Source organism: Mustelus asterias, chromosome 9, assembly GCF_964213995.1.
Source record: "Mustelus asterias chromosome 9, sMusAst1.hap1.1, whole genome shotgun sequence".
Taxonomy (NCBI): Eukaryota; Metazoa; Chordata; class Chondrichthyes; order Carcharhiniformes; family Triakidae; genus Mustelus; species Mustelus asterias.
This window is the reverse complement of record NC_135809.1, coordinates 84,580,869-84,595,405: the sequence shown is the minus strand read 5'-3', so window position 1 is coordinate 84,595,405 and position 14,537 is coordinate 84,580,869. Positions and strand designations below refer to the sequence as shown.

Below are 14,537 nucleotides of genomic sequence, written 5' to 3'. Positions count from 1 at the left end.
GTAAGAGGAAGCACCTTGGCGATTAAGCAACTTCCTCGTCAGTTTACAGGTTAGTATCCCCGCCTGTCATGTGGGAGACCAGGGTTCAATTCCCCGACGGAGAGCTGCCAAGTTCCATGAAAACGCAGCGGCACTGTCTGTTTCCCAAAAAGATAGGGAGGAAACATATATTAATTTTTTAGACCCACAGAAGCTCTGGAGACAGGCAGCAAATGCACAAAGAACAGTCAAAGGGAAAAATAGTGTAATTGCTGACACTCAGAGAGGCAGGCAGATTCCATCTAGCACCTGGAAGTCAGTTCTAGCTAGCATACAAGAAATAAGATTGCAGAAACCTTTGTGGAAGCAGTGAAACCATGTCTTTTGGTTCAACGGAGATGTTTCCCAGAATAACTTCTTAGTCATGTACAGTGTGGTAACTATAAGCTGGCCTTTACTTAAAGATCTATTGAAGTGGATGTTGTTTGGTAAAGGGAGGGAGGGGGACCATTCGTCCTAGGTGTTCAGATATCTTAAATATATTTTAGATCAAAAAGGGTACTTTCTACATAAACCGCGTGGGTATGTTTAGAAGTTCCTATACGTAACTGTCTTAGATTATTATAGTCCTGTTCGTATATATGTCTTTTATTTATTGTAATAAGTAGTCTTTAATAAGGATTATATTACGACTGGGTTGGTTTCTTTCTCATTGGGTCTTCCATGTGACCCCTCATACCATTCCCGTAAACAAAATTATACACCATCACGAACTGGTGTTCCAAGTTGGGACATCTCCGTGGATAACATCAACTGTGTTTGTGACAACTTAAAAGGAACTTTGTGTTAATGAAACCATTGTAGCTTAAAATATACTTTGTAATCCATGTTAATCCTAAAATCTTTGTGTAATTGTTAATGAGAGGTATTGTATAATCAATTTTTAATGTTTGTTTAATGTTTTTTTCTTGTTAAAACTAATTAGCAGTCCAGTGACTCTTCCACGTTTTGCAAAAAATGTAAATGTTACAGTTTTTTGAGCTAGGGTTCCATTCTGAGATCATCCTGTGCAGCTATGACATCAACTGGAATTGTAAACTATCAAATGGACATGAAAGCCCACAGCTTCAATCATGGCAATAGGAGAACTCTAACTGACCATCAGTGTAAACGGTGACACCAGATGTTCACCACTGCCCTATAATTTGAAGAGGAGATCCAATAATGTTGTTGCATTGTTATATTTTGATGAGGTAAATTGGAAAATAAAACTATTGTGACTAGTTAATTTGTCAGTAACTAATGGATATAAAATCAAGGTCATCAAAGAAATGAAGAGATGAGGAGAAATTACATTTTTTACCCCTCGTAGAAGATAGTTAGGGCATAGACTGCCTTATCAGAACCAGTAATGGAGACAGAATCCGTAAAAGGGTTAAAAAGAAATTGATAAACATTTTAAAAAGGGAGAGAAAAAAGGGGAAAAGAACTGGAGACGACAAGACTGCACACGTATTTAATTGGCGGTAAAGTGCTTTGGATTGTTCAAAAATATGGTGAGTGACATTATATAAATGCAGCAGCTTCGGGTGGCTAGTTAATTTAGATCTGGCTTAGGCACAAAGATGATGGAATTCTGTACTGTTTTTTTTTAAAAAACCAATAGTATTCTGCAATTCCCAGGACAAAACTATGCGACTCATGAACAAAGTTTCTTGCTGTTTCAACCATTCTAAGTGGTTGAGTAAACACCTGATGCAATAGTATTTGAATAATTGTAAATCTGTGGTAGTGTTCTGCTGACTTGCATTAATTCATCTGACTTCTTGAATTATATGTGATTACAAACCATAATTCTAGCAAGGAAAGATTTGCATTTATATAGAGTCTTTTTATATAGAGCCTTTCACAACTTGAGATCCCAAAGTGTTTTTACAGTTGATGAAATACTTCTGAAGTATAGCCACCATAATGTAGAAAATCAGCCTCGGAGGACAAAGCTAACTCGGCACACTGCCCACGCTGCTGTGTATCACAGATGCACACATTATGGTTGATCCTGTAATGGTCCTGTGCCGATTAAAGATAACCTTGGCACAGGGTGGTGGATATTTTAATGTGGAGCAACTCTATAAAGAGGTATAAAGTTTGGAGAATAAAAAGCTTACAGTATTGGTGCATCGGCTACCTTAAATCTGAATTTTACTGTGGCGTTTACATGTTTTTAAAAAAAAATTGTGAACTTTATATTTCCCCAGATAGCTGATTATCTCACTCTTTCCTTTTGGTAGCACTCTGTTTTCCGAGTAAAAGAATGAGATTTTTCTCTACTTTTTACCACCCTTGGCAAAGATGCTGAGGAGATTTACCAGTATGCTGCCAGAAATGAGAAATTTCAATTGTGTGGAGAGATTAGGAAACTGGGATTGTTCTCCTTTGAGCAGAGAAAGCTAGGGGCAGATTTGTTGGCTGTTTTGGGCACTCTGCCTGAAGGTAGGTCCTTGGCGATTAGTCGGGTAACCATGGCAAAGTACCATGTTTCTTTTTTACTACTGGTAGGGAGGGGAGGCAGGCCATCAGTCTATTAAACTGGACTAGATATTGAACTTTGTGTGGTTGGTGTTAATCTGATCCACCTCTAGCTGCCAAGCCAATTGAGCTACTGGACTCCACCGAGGTCCGACTAAGATGTTTGAGATTATGAAGCGTGGATGGGGAAAAACTCTTTCCACTGATGGGATATTTGGCAATCCGATGTTGTAGATGTAAAATAATTTTACAAAAGAGGCAGATGAGAACTTTTATTTTACGCTGCAAGTTGCAACCTTCATTGCACTGTCGGGAAGAGGAATGAAAAGGGGAAAAAATAAATCAGTGTTGTGAAGAAACAGCAGGGAAGTCGGGCTAATTGAACAACACTTTCAAAAGAGCTGACACAGTGGGTGAAATGGCCTCCTCTGCTTTATCATTCAGTGACTAGGATAGATTAGTTGTGGCAGTTCACTGTTCTACTCTAGTAAGCCTTATTCCCTATTGACCTGAATTTTAAATGAGGATTTGCAGATTCACCCTTACCCAGCTGCCTGTGGCTTCCTAATGTGTATTTAGCTGAAATATGATTTCAACAAGCTGAAGATTAAAATACCACACTCCAGGTGGTTGGAGAAAAAACAATGTACATGACATATGGAGTAAACATGCCCTATGATTATATGAAGAATTCACTGCAAGTTGACACCTATGGCTGGCCAGTGTTAAGCATTCACAAGCAGATGACGGAACTAAAGCTTTTTAATATGGGTCAGGGTAATACTGCATCCAATGCTGCTCCAATTTACCCATTTCGTAAATATTTCAGCTGACTGTCCGATGAGGCAAGGTAGCATTGCTATTTGGAAGTCATTGCATTGTGTGCATTATTTTGAACGTAATTTTGGTTTTAACTGGTGTCATGCCAGTAAAAGTATGTCATATTCATAGCTTTACACTTGTGCTAGTATGAAAACTTCAGGACTAAGGGTTGATGTTGGACCGGGAAAGCATCATATTATGATATAGAGAGTCACATGTGAATATAGAATGTGGCATAGTGAATCTGGTAGAAGTTGGCATGAAGATAGCACGTAGACAGGACCGCATCCTATAGTTGTGTTATTAATATACAGTTGTTCAACCATGCAAGCCTCTGGACTCATTCATGAGGTAACATATAGCTGTACAACAGGGGCTTTATGCTGGAATGGATATAACCAAGACTAGTGATTAATGTGAATTTCACATTCGCTATTGTTCGAAGCTTAGTCAAAACAGAGTTGATGGACTCCTAGAATCTGTGTCCAGATTTGCAATTCAAAAAAAGAAGGCTCAAGACCAGTTATCCACAAATGCGAAAGATCGCAATCCATCTCTTACTGTATATCAATGTCCTTTTAATTTTTTAAGTCATTCTGGGTGGAAAGTGGTTGCTGACCATGTGACCAAAACTGGCGTCTGGAGATCCTTTATTATCTCAAGAGATCTGGGCAGACTGCAGAATAGCACCAACAAGACAACATCGACAGAGAAAGCTTGTGCCATCTTTGCCTTCTCATAGCTACCAGTCATCAGCCAGACTTTGAACCAGACTCTGAAACTCAAGCAGCCAAAAGGCCTAATTCTTTCCAATTTCAAAATTTACCAGAGAATCAACATCTTACGTATTCGAATGCAAGAAATGGTGCAACCTGTTGCAAACACTTGGCTTTACAAGACCCGCACAAATTTAAATCATTAAATTTGTTCAAGAAACCAGAGGCCTGCCAAATGGAAGACCAGAAATTGTAAATGAGACTGAATTGAATGCAATGTGTTAAAGTACGCTCTCTTTATCTGTATCCAATCTTTGTGTGTGACCGTGTATGAGACCGTGTGTGGGGCATCGCATGAATTCTGGATAATCTTGTGACAATAAATACTCTATTATAAACTCTTAAAAACTTGCTGCTGAATCATTTAATTAGAATACACACTCAAAGGGTCGGAAAAGATGTACATCTTTCCATATAAAGAAGTAAATACATTTTGTCTGTTACATTGTGATTAAATGAGCTGATTTTTTTTCTTCAAATGTTTGGATCCACAATTTAATTTTTTAGACAAATTAAGTTGTGGTAATCACAATTTAAGGTTATGGTCACTGACATTTTTGAAAAAAAAAATATCTGGATTTCTATAGTTATGATACATCTGTATATTAGTAAGGGAAAATATGTTTGTGGACACTTATTTAGAACACTAGGCAGTTAATTATTGCACATAACCAAAATCAGGTAAGAATGACAGATTTCCTGACTGAAGAACATTAATGAACCTGATGATTTTTTTTCAATTGTCTGGTAGTTTATTGGTCACCATTATTGATGCAAGCTATTTAAATTCCCCAGCTACCCTGGTGGAATTTGAACTTTTGTGCCTTCAGGATTACCAGCCCAGTTAAGTAAGCACCGTGTAATTGTTAGCTTCTGGTTATACTAAAGCTCTGCAAAGCAGGCTGCGTTGTCCACCAATGAGATTTGAACAAGTGTTCTTTCTGGAACAGGCAAAATCTGTTTTCGGACTCATCCGGAAGACAGCACCCACAATAATGCAGCATTCTCTCAGTGGCACTTCACTATGCATATGTATTATCTCATTTGTGCATCTGTGGCTTTGCCAAAATAGTTATGTAGATTTTGTCTGCTGAAAATGCCTTGCTGGCTTCTGAAAGTAGCCCGCAAATAGTCAGACCCCAAATAAAAGGACACAAATTACAGGCTGGCACTTCATATTTTTCAGTCGCTGGCAGCTTGGGCTCGAGGTAGACATTGAAAATTCAATTTCTGGAGGGCTTCATTGGCCCTTGCAGCAAGTGCGCTGGGTTATTTATGCTGCAGTTACTGTCAGTGCATTTGGAGCAAAGTGCATAAAGGAAGCATCGGTGTAACCAAGGGTTAATTTGCATGAGGAGAAAGAGACAGCTTTATGTAAAATTTTTACTGCAGGAGCACTTACCAGTTATACTTGATGGACTTGTGTTTTATTTCATTAACTTTTGTCTCCAGGCTCCATCCAATCAGATAAAATGACACACTCATTAATATTAGTTAATCATGCATTCAGTAACCTTTACCGATATATTTTTGCATTACTTGATGTTTTTTTTTGTTTCCACAGACTGTTCAGGACGGTCGTCAATTCATGAAATTCATAGATCCTAAACTGGGTGTCCCTTTGCCAGAGAGGGACTATGGCGGGAACTGTCTTATCTTTGACCCAGGAAATAAGACTGATCCATATCACAACATCTGGGTGAGATTGATTTGCATTTCTAAACTGCTGTATTTCTTCCCCTTCCACCCTAGTGAAAATCGTATACAGTGGATGGAATCCAGTTACACTTAAACTCTCGGAGTGCCACCATCTCAAATTTTCAGAATATTGGCAGCACTTGGGTTTCCATCCCTGTCTCTCCTTTCTTGAAATTAGACTCCTTTGCAGTTAGGTTTCCTGAGTGCTGTGACTGATAGTTCAAGTGGTTATTCTTGTATGATCCATAGCAGGTGGTTCATCCACGCAAGAAGCAGTATTGCAGCATAGCAGATGATGTTACTGGACGGTGGGAGTTTCAACAGATCTGAATGTTTCATTTCAGGTTTTGCCTAACAAGGGGGTAACAACATGGAAAGCCTTTTCCAAACCTCCAGATTCACAAAAGTCAAATAGAATACCCCAGCAAATAGCAACTAGATGTTATTCCACAGCATTTAATATAACAAAGTGTCCATGACTCTCTCCTTCCTTTTCTCTCTCCCTCCCTCCTTCCTTCTCTCCCTTCCTCTCTCTCCTTCCCCCTCTTTCTCTCTCTCTCCTTCCTTCCCTCTCTCTCCTTCCTTCCCCCTCTCTCCTTCCTTCCCCCTCTCTCCTTCCTTCCCTCTCTCTCCTTCCTTCCCTCTCTCTCCTTCCTTCCCTCTGTCTCCTTCCTTCCCTCTCTCTCCTTCCTTCCCTCTCTCCCCTTCCTTCCCTCTCTCTCCTTCCTTCCCTCTCTCTCCTTCCTTCCCTCTCTCTCCTTCCTTCCCTCTCTCTCCTTCCTTCCCTCTCTCTCCTTCCTTCCCTCTCTCTCCTTCCTTCCCTCTCTCTCCTTCCTTCCCTCTCTCTCCTTCCTTCCCTCTCTCTCCTTCCTTCCCTCTCTCTCCTTCCTTCCCTCTCTCTCCTTCCTTCCCTCTCTCTCCTTCCTTCCCTCTCCTTCCTTTCTTCTCTCTCTCCTTTCTTCTCTCTCTCTCTCTCTCCTTCCCCCTCTCTCTCTCTCTCCTTCCTCCCCTCTCTCTCTCTCTCTCTCTCTCTCCTTCCTTCCCTCTCTCTCTCTCCTTATTTCCCTCTCTCTCTCTCTCCTTCCTTCCTTCTCTCCCCCGTTCATGGTCCATGTATCCAGTAGGGAAGAAAGTTAACATCAAAAAGAATTACATTGTATGCACAGACACAGTTATCATTGTGGTGCATAATTTATACATTTGACACACTATATCACAGAAGAAACCTTATTTAATCCTTGAGTCAGAAATGTGCAGTAACTCGCAGGAAAGTTGTCCTCTTTTTGTGACTTGTTGCATATGTACGCTTAATGTGAATCTGGTTTGGTCTCCAAACCCAGTATGCATCATTAACTTTCCTTTATACCAGCTTTTTACTCAGTAAATGTGGCCGGAGGTCATTAGCTTATTTGATTAATACTGCATCAAAGCTCTGAACATGCCATTTGAGTTCATAACTGGAACAATGGCTTTGAAGCTTCACTTGGGAGCAAAATGTCATGGTTTAATTTTCAACTGCTAATGGCATTTGAAACTCCTTTTATTACTCATATGCAGTTTATAGTTTTTTTTTCAGATTTTTAAAATGTAACTAGCAGTTAGCAAGATTATGTCCAGTTAAGGGTGAGGAAGTTTTGATTTTATTTTGATTTTTGTGTATTTTTTAATCCACTTTTTTTTTCCTTCCCTCAAAGTGATGAATCATTTTCAAATTAGAAGTCAGATAAGCTACCTTGAGGGTTTCAAATGCAGCTTTGTATTTTCTTGTCAGTGCTCTTTTCAAGTAGCTTGTCAGTGATCAGGAATTGACTCTGCAGGGAGTCTAAAGCTATTGTTAGGAAAAAACATAGGAGCAGGAACAGAGCCTGCTTCTTCATCCAATAAGATCATGATTGTGGTCTCAGCTCCACTGTCCTGTCTGCCAACCACCCACCCCCCCACCCCACATAACCCTTGCCTAACAAAGATCTATCTAACACTGTCTTGAATAAATTCAAAGACCCAACCTCCACTACTTTCTAGGGAAGAGAATTCCACACCGAACGATCCTTTGGGAGCAAAAAAATTCTCATCTGTCTTAAATGGGAAATCCCTTATTTTTAAACGATGTCCCAAGTATAGGCCGAACCTGTTCAATCCTCCTTTATAACACAATCCCTTCTTTCCAGGAATGAATCCAGCGAACCTTCTCTGAATTACTTTGAAAGCTAATTAATATGGAGACCAAAACTACACACTAGACGTGGTCTCACCAAGGCCCTGTGCCGCTTCAGTAAAACTTCCCTACTTTTATGTTCCATTCCCTTGCAATAAATGCCAGCATTGTATTTGCCTTCCCATTCATTTGCTAAACCTGCATTCTAACTTTGTGATTAATGTAACAGGGCATCTAGATCCCTCCAGCACTGAGTTCTGCAATCTTCAATAAAATATGGGGCCTTAACTATTGACAATCTGTATCAATGAATTGTATAAACGGGGAACATATATGACAGCTAAATTTGCCAATGACACCAAGATAGGTGGGAAAGTAAGTTGTCAAGAAGAGGTAGAGAGCCTGTAAAAGGATAGAGACAGCTTAAGCAAGTGGGTAAATGTTTGATAGATAAAGTATAACGGGGTAAATGTGAACTTTCCTTTGGCGAAAAGAAAAACAGCATCCTATTTAAATGGAGTGCCTTTGGCGCCCCATTAGTTACAGCTCATCAATCAGAAAAGCACCCATTTATCCCTACTGATTCCTGTTAGCCAACCAGTCCTTTTTCAATGCTGATATGCCACCCCCTACGACATTTGCCCTTATCTTGTGTGGTGACCTTTGATGTGGTACCTTTGCAAATGCATTTTGGAAATCCAAGTCCACCACATCTATCAGTTCCGCTTTATCCATCTTGAATGTTACTTTGTCCAAAAATCTCCCAAAAAATTAGTTAAACCTGATTTCACAAAGCTATGTTGGCTCTGACTAATCAAATCATTATTATCTAAGTATCCTGCTATAATCTCCTCAATGAATTCCAGTACTTTCCTGTGAAATATATTAGGCCTTCCTTCTTTCTAGAATGAAGGTATTACATTAGCTATTTTCCAATCTGCTGGAACTGTTCCAGAATCTAAGGAATTTTGGAAGATTATAATCAATGTCAAGAAGTGTCGTCACTTCTTTTGAGATCCTAGGATGCAGGCCATTAGGCCCTGAGGTCTTGTCAAGAGGTAGAGTCTGTAAAGGGACATAGACAGCTTAAGCAAGTGGGCAAATGTCTGATAGATAAAGTATAATGAGTAAATGTGAACTTTAGTTTGACAAGAAGAAAAGAGCAGCAGTATCCTATCTAAATGAAGATTGCAGAACTCGGTGTTGGAGGGATCTAGGTGCCCTGTTACATTTATTCACAAAGTTAGTATGCAGGTATAGCAAATGAATAGGAAGGCAAATGCAATGCTGGCATTTATTTATTGCAAGGGAGTGGAACATAAAAGTAGGGAAGTTTTCTGAGCACCCTTTTCCTGATGGTGATTGCATTAAGTTAATCTCCCCCTATCATCTCTTGATTTTCAAGTATCTTTGGAAAGTTTTCTAAGTCCTCTACTGTGAAGTCGAATGCAAAATATCAGTTCAAAGACTCAGCCATTTCTTTGTTTTCCAATTACCAGTTCCCTAGACACTCTCTCGAGGACTTAAAGCTACCTTCAGTTATTCTTTACTCATTCAAATATTTGCAGAAACTTTTACTATCTTTTTTTTACTACTAATTAGTTCACTCATTCTATTTGTACTATATTGCCAAAATTCTTTGCTTTAAATGTTTGTAGTCCAGTGTTAATATTTTGTTGGTTCTGTAATCATAAACAGTAAAGTTAGACAGCCACCTGTTGAGCTTCATATAATATATTCATTTTTTTCTCCCCAGAGATCAGTCCATAAGGTAAAGTAGCTTTTTAAAAAAGACACATTGAAACTATTACAAGCAAAGAGTAAAATATTAATTTTGTCAGATAATTGGTGAAGGGGCAAGTACTTTGTACGTTAAAAAATTGAAATCTGAAATTTTCAATTAAAAACTTTGCTTTAAAATATCAAATGTATTTGTTGTGTTTTAGGATAAATTGGATGGATTTGTCCCAGCTCATTTCCTGGGCTGGTACCTTAAGGTAAGATGAGACCTGGATCAGCTTTCCTTCATGACTATTTTGTTTGTTATTAAGAAAACCTCAGTGTTCTCATTCTCAGCTGCATTGCAGATATATTTTGGAGCCTTGTCTGCCTGGTACAAATGCTGTCAGAAGGGTAGGTTAAGCATTAAGGTGAAGGAATAGCAAATTTTCTCTTGGTTTAATCTTTTTGAAGTACGGGTGCTATAGGTATATGCTCAACTAGTTGCAAACTATGTAAAAGTGCAGAAAAATACTAACTGGTCTCCATCCATGAATTGTACAATCCCCATGCACAGGATGCATAAGTATTGCTTTCTAGTTTTATCCCACTTTATGGTGGATATTTCATGACCTACCCACAGTCTTAAACAGGTAATCCTGCATGCTGTACACATTCCAGAATCAAAAAATGTTAAATGCAAAGGAGGAGGCCTTTTGCCCCACATGTCTCTGCCAATTATTTAAATGTGCTGTCCAATTAATTCCATTCCCGTCCTTTTTCCTAATGGCTCTGCTAATGATCAAACTCCACAAATCGCCCATTTTCCCAATATCCTCCACCTTTGGTTACAAATCTATCAATCTTGGATTTAAAATTAATAATTGACCTGGCATCAAATTGCAGCGTGTGGAAGAGAGTCTAGAAGCCTTTGCATGATTTGTTTTCTAACTTCTCTTAGAAATGGCCTGGCCCTGATTTTAACATATCCTCTGCACTCGTAGAAAACTTTTTTTTTCTCTCTCTACTTTGCCAATTCCTTTCAAAATACTCAAGTCCTCTCTGAAATCATTCTTTAACCTCATACAAGCCTCTGTAATCTACATAATCCTGCCCTTGTAAACGTACCATGTTACAATCCTTTCTGGGCCAATGTTTCCAATCTTTAGGTGAGGTGCCTGGAAAATGAATGGCATACCCTGTGTGGTAATTGCGCTCTCTACCCAAAAAGATTTGCTATCCTTAACCGGTAATCATCTTGTTGATTGCACAATCAACCAATATCTTATCTTGCAACCTCATACATCAGGTCTGGGGGAAAAAACCATGCTTCCAGTGATTGTCATGGCGAAATTATCCCGTACAGGTATTGTTCACTAGTGTATTTTAGCAACAAAAGCCAACTAATTATATTATTTTTTCCTTCTGTCTAGACGTTAATGATTCGAGACTGGTGGATGTGTATGATAATCAGTGTGATGTTTGAGTTCTTGGAATACAGTCTGGAGCATCAATTACCTAATTTCAGTGAATGCTGGTGGGACCATGTATGTATATTACAAGTACCTTCTTGACCTGTGCTGATTGTATAAGTTGATGTAAACTGCATGCACTAAGTAATATTATCATTGTGCTCACTGTTAAATAAAGGTTTCAGTCATTACAAAATGTTTTATAAAAGATTTGTAATAAGAGAAGTTTTGATTAAACTAGGAAGAAATTGGTCAGCACTTTCTCTTGAAGGCAAACTCTCAATAGGATTTGCCTTGCATATGCTTAGGAATTTTTATTCTTACCCTGCTGCTCACTTGTAGGAAATCTTTTCTCAAAGCTCTTGGTTTTATAGAAAGAAACAAGTGGAATCTGAACAGGGAGATGATGGGATAAAATGGAGGGGATTAGAGTGGGGACTAAAAGCAAGTGGAAGGTGGCATGGAACAGTACACTAGGCAAAGAGATTCCGAGGGTAGCAGCACGGTGGCTGAATGAGCACAGTTGTGGAGCAGAAAGAGGTTAAAGTGAGAAGCAGCACTGTGTTATTGGAGTAAAGTTTTAAAGTTTATTTATTAGTCACAAGTAAGGCTTACATTAACACTGCAATGAAGTTACTGTGAAATTCCCCTAGTTGCCACACTCCGGAGCCTGTTCGGGTCAATGCACCTAACCAGCACGTCTTTCAGACTGTGGGAGGAAACCGGAGCACTCGGAAGAAACCCACGCAGACACGGGGAGAATGTGCAAAGTCCACACAGACAGTGACCCAAGCCAGGAATCAAACCCGGGTCCCTGGCGCTGTGAGGCAGCAGTGCTAACCACTGTGCCACCGTGCCGCCTCAGTGACCCAAGCCAAGAGGACAGCATCAGAATTTTGAAATGCTGTTGCTGGACAATTGGAGATTTGAGAGAATTGGTGTGTCGTAGATTGTAGCATTTTTGCTGAAGCTGGTGGGAGCAGTGGTTTAAAGGAGATTGACCAACTTGGAGAACCTCTAATTGGTGAAAGCCTGTCCAGCCATTTCAGTGATATTAGTTTGGGTAAAGGCAGAGTTGTGGATGTGGAAGTAAGCCAGTCACAGTGTTCTCCGTGACTTAAATAAATATTATCCTGGTGCTATGGAGTGGACCGAGTCTCGGGTTGAAAAGTCTCTAATAAGGAGTATTAACAAAGCTTATATTATGGCAAAGCAGGCTGAGCTTAGGGCCAGAAAGTGCACCAAAGTTCCAAACTTCTTAACTCAATCTGAATTGGCATCTGGAGAAAATTAATGGAAGTTGAATTCAGAGGCACAAGTTCTGATGGGAACGTAAAAGTTGCTTTGGTTTTGCAGTTATTAGGATGAATGAAATTCCGGCTGATCCGTACCTTGATATTGGCAGTCAATTTGAGAGTAAACACACTTTGTGTAGATGGAGAGGACAGACAGAAAGAGCAGCTTAATATTACTGTATATATGGAAACTGACCCTGTACTGGCTGATGTTGCTGAGTATAGCATGTAAATTATGAATTGATATGGATCACGCAGAGTCCAACTGTGTAAGTGCAGGATGACAAACTGAGGATACAACTGTTTTTTTAGCTTGGTGTCCATCAATTTATGCTTGTATCTATCTCCTCTATGAGGTGATTCTTGGTAGCATCATCTGAAAATGTGGGGTTCAGTTTTCATGTATGCTGACAATGTGCAACTGTATCCCTCAAACACTTCCCCCCTCTGCTTCTGTGTGTTCTTGGACTACTTTGCAATATCCAGTCTTGGGAAAAGTATAGCCCTTGCCACAAATTCCATTTGCACGTATTCTAATCCATTCCTTATCCCAGCAGTTGTCTAGGGTTGAACCATATCTTCGATGCTCCGTTTCATAGAATCCCTACAGTGCAGGAGGCCATTCAGCCCATCAAGTCTGCACCGACCACAATCCCACCCAGGCCCTATCCCCATAACTTCATGTATTTACCCTGCTAATCCCCTGACACTAAGGGGCAATTTATCATGCCAATCAATGTAATCTGCACTTCTTTGGAATATTGGAGGAAAGTGGAGCATCCAGAGGAAGCCCACGCAGACACGGAGAATGTGCAAACTCCACACGAGGCTGGAATTGAACTCAGGTCCCTGGCGGTGAGGCAGCAGTGCTAACCACTGTGCCACCATGACGCCCCCATCTAACAGAACTGAGTTTCTAACCCCATATTCTCTGCATCATAAAGTCTTTCACCATCTCTCTTCTCTAATTGAACTGCTGCTGAAACTTTCATCCATGCCTTCAAACTCTAGGTTCTCTAAGCCAGCCTCCCATCCTCTAACTCTAAACTTAAGGTTACCTAAAACTAGCCCTTTTCTGCTCTTGAATCTAAGTGCCACATTCTCATCACCTCTGTGATTGCTGATCTATTTTGGCAAGTCCTCCAATGTGCAGAATTTAAAATTTGTGACCTTAAATCATAACTGTTACTTTCTCCAGCCCTACAATCCTCCAAGAATTCAGCGTTCTTCTGACCCTGGTCTCCTGAGCACATCTCACTCTGCACAATTGGTGGAGGCCATGGCATCAGCCATCTATACCCCATGTTCTGGATTTCACTCTTAGAAAGCTCCTCTTTAAGATTCTCCTTAAAACTAACCTACATAGCCAAATTTTTAATTACCCCTCCTAACATCTCCTTTGGCCTAGAGTTCACTTTTCTTTGTCAAATTCTGTTTCTGTGAATCAACTTCCTCTGCTAAAGATGCTGCACAAATGCAAATTGTTGCATTGATGATATGCTGGAAGAGGGTGAAGTGATCAATCATGTCAGCAGGTGAAGTGATCGATCATGTCAGGAGGTGGAGAGAGGGACAGAAAAATTAGGCCGTGGTTACAATCATATCTCCTCATATGACTTTAATCAGTATCTTAAATGGCCGAGTGAGGGAACCATGGTTCACAAAAGAGGTTGAATGTCTTGTCAAGAGGAAAAAGGAAGCGTATGTAAGGATGAGAAAACAAGGTTCAGTTGGGTCGCTTGAGGGTTACAAGGTAGCAAGGAATGAGCTAAAAAGGGCTTAGGAGAGCTAGGAGGGGGCATGAGAAGTCCTTGGCGGGTTGGATCAAGGAAAACCCCATGGCTTTTTACTCTTATGTGAGGAATAAAAGAATGACCAGGGTGAGGTTGGGGCCGGTCAAGGATAATAGTGGGAACTTGTGCATGGAGTCAGAAGAGATAGGAGAGGTGATGAATGAATACTTTTCTTCAGTGTTCACCAAGGAGAGGGACCACGTTTTTGAGGATGAGAATGGGATACAGGCTGATAGGCTGGAGGAGGTAGATGTTCTGAGGGAAGGTGTATTAGCAATTTTGAAAAACCTGAGGGTCGT

General features: G+C 40.1%; 1 protein-coding gene across 3 annotated transcripts in view; it reads left to right on the top strand.

Moving 5' to 3' along the window:
* ptdss2 (phosphatidylserine synthase 2) overlaps positions 1-14,537 on the top strand; it is a 102,339-nt gene that overhangs the window by 46,136 nt on the left and 41,666 nt on the right. For all 3 annotated transcript variants that reach the window (XM_078220450.1, XM_078220451.1, XM_078220452.1), the window contains exons 5-7: positions 5,671-5,805; positions 9,906-9,956; positions 11,112-11,225. In XM_078220450.1, coding sequence (XP_078076576.1) covers positions 5,671-5,805; positions 9,906-9,956; positions 11,112-11,225 — 300 coding nt within the window. The remainder of the gene's footprint in view (positions 1-5,670; positions 5,806-9,905; positions 9,957-11,111; positions 11,226-14,537) is intronic.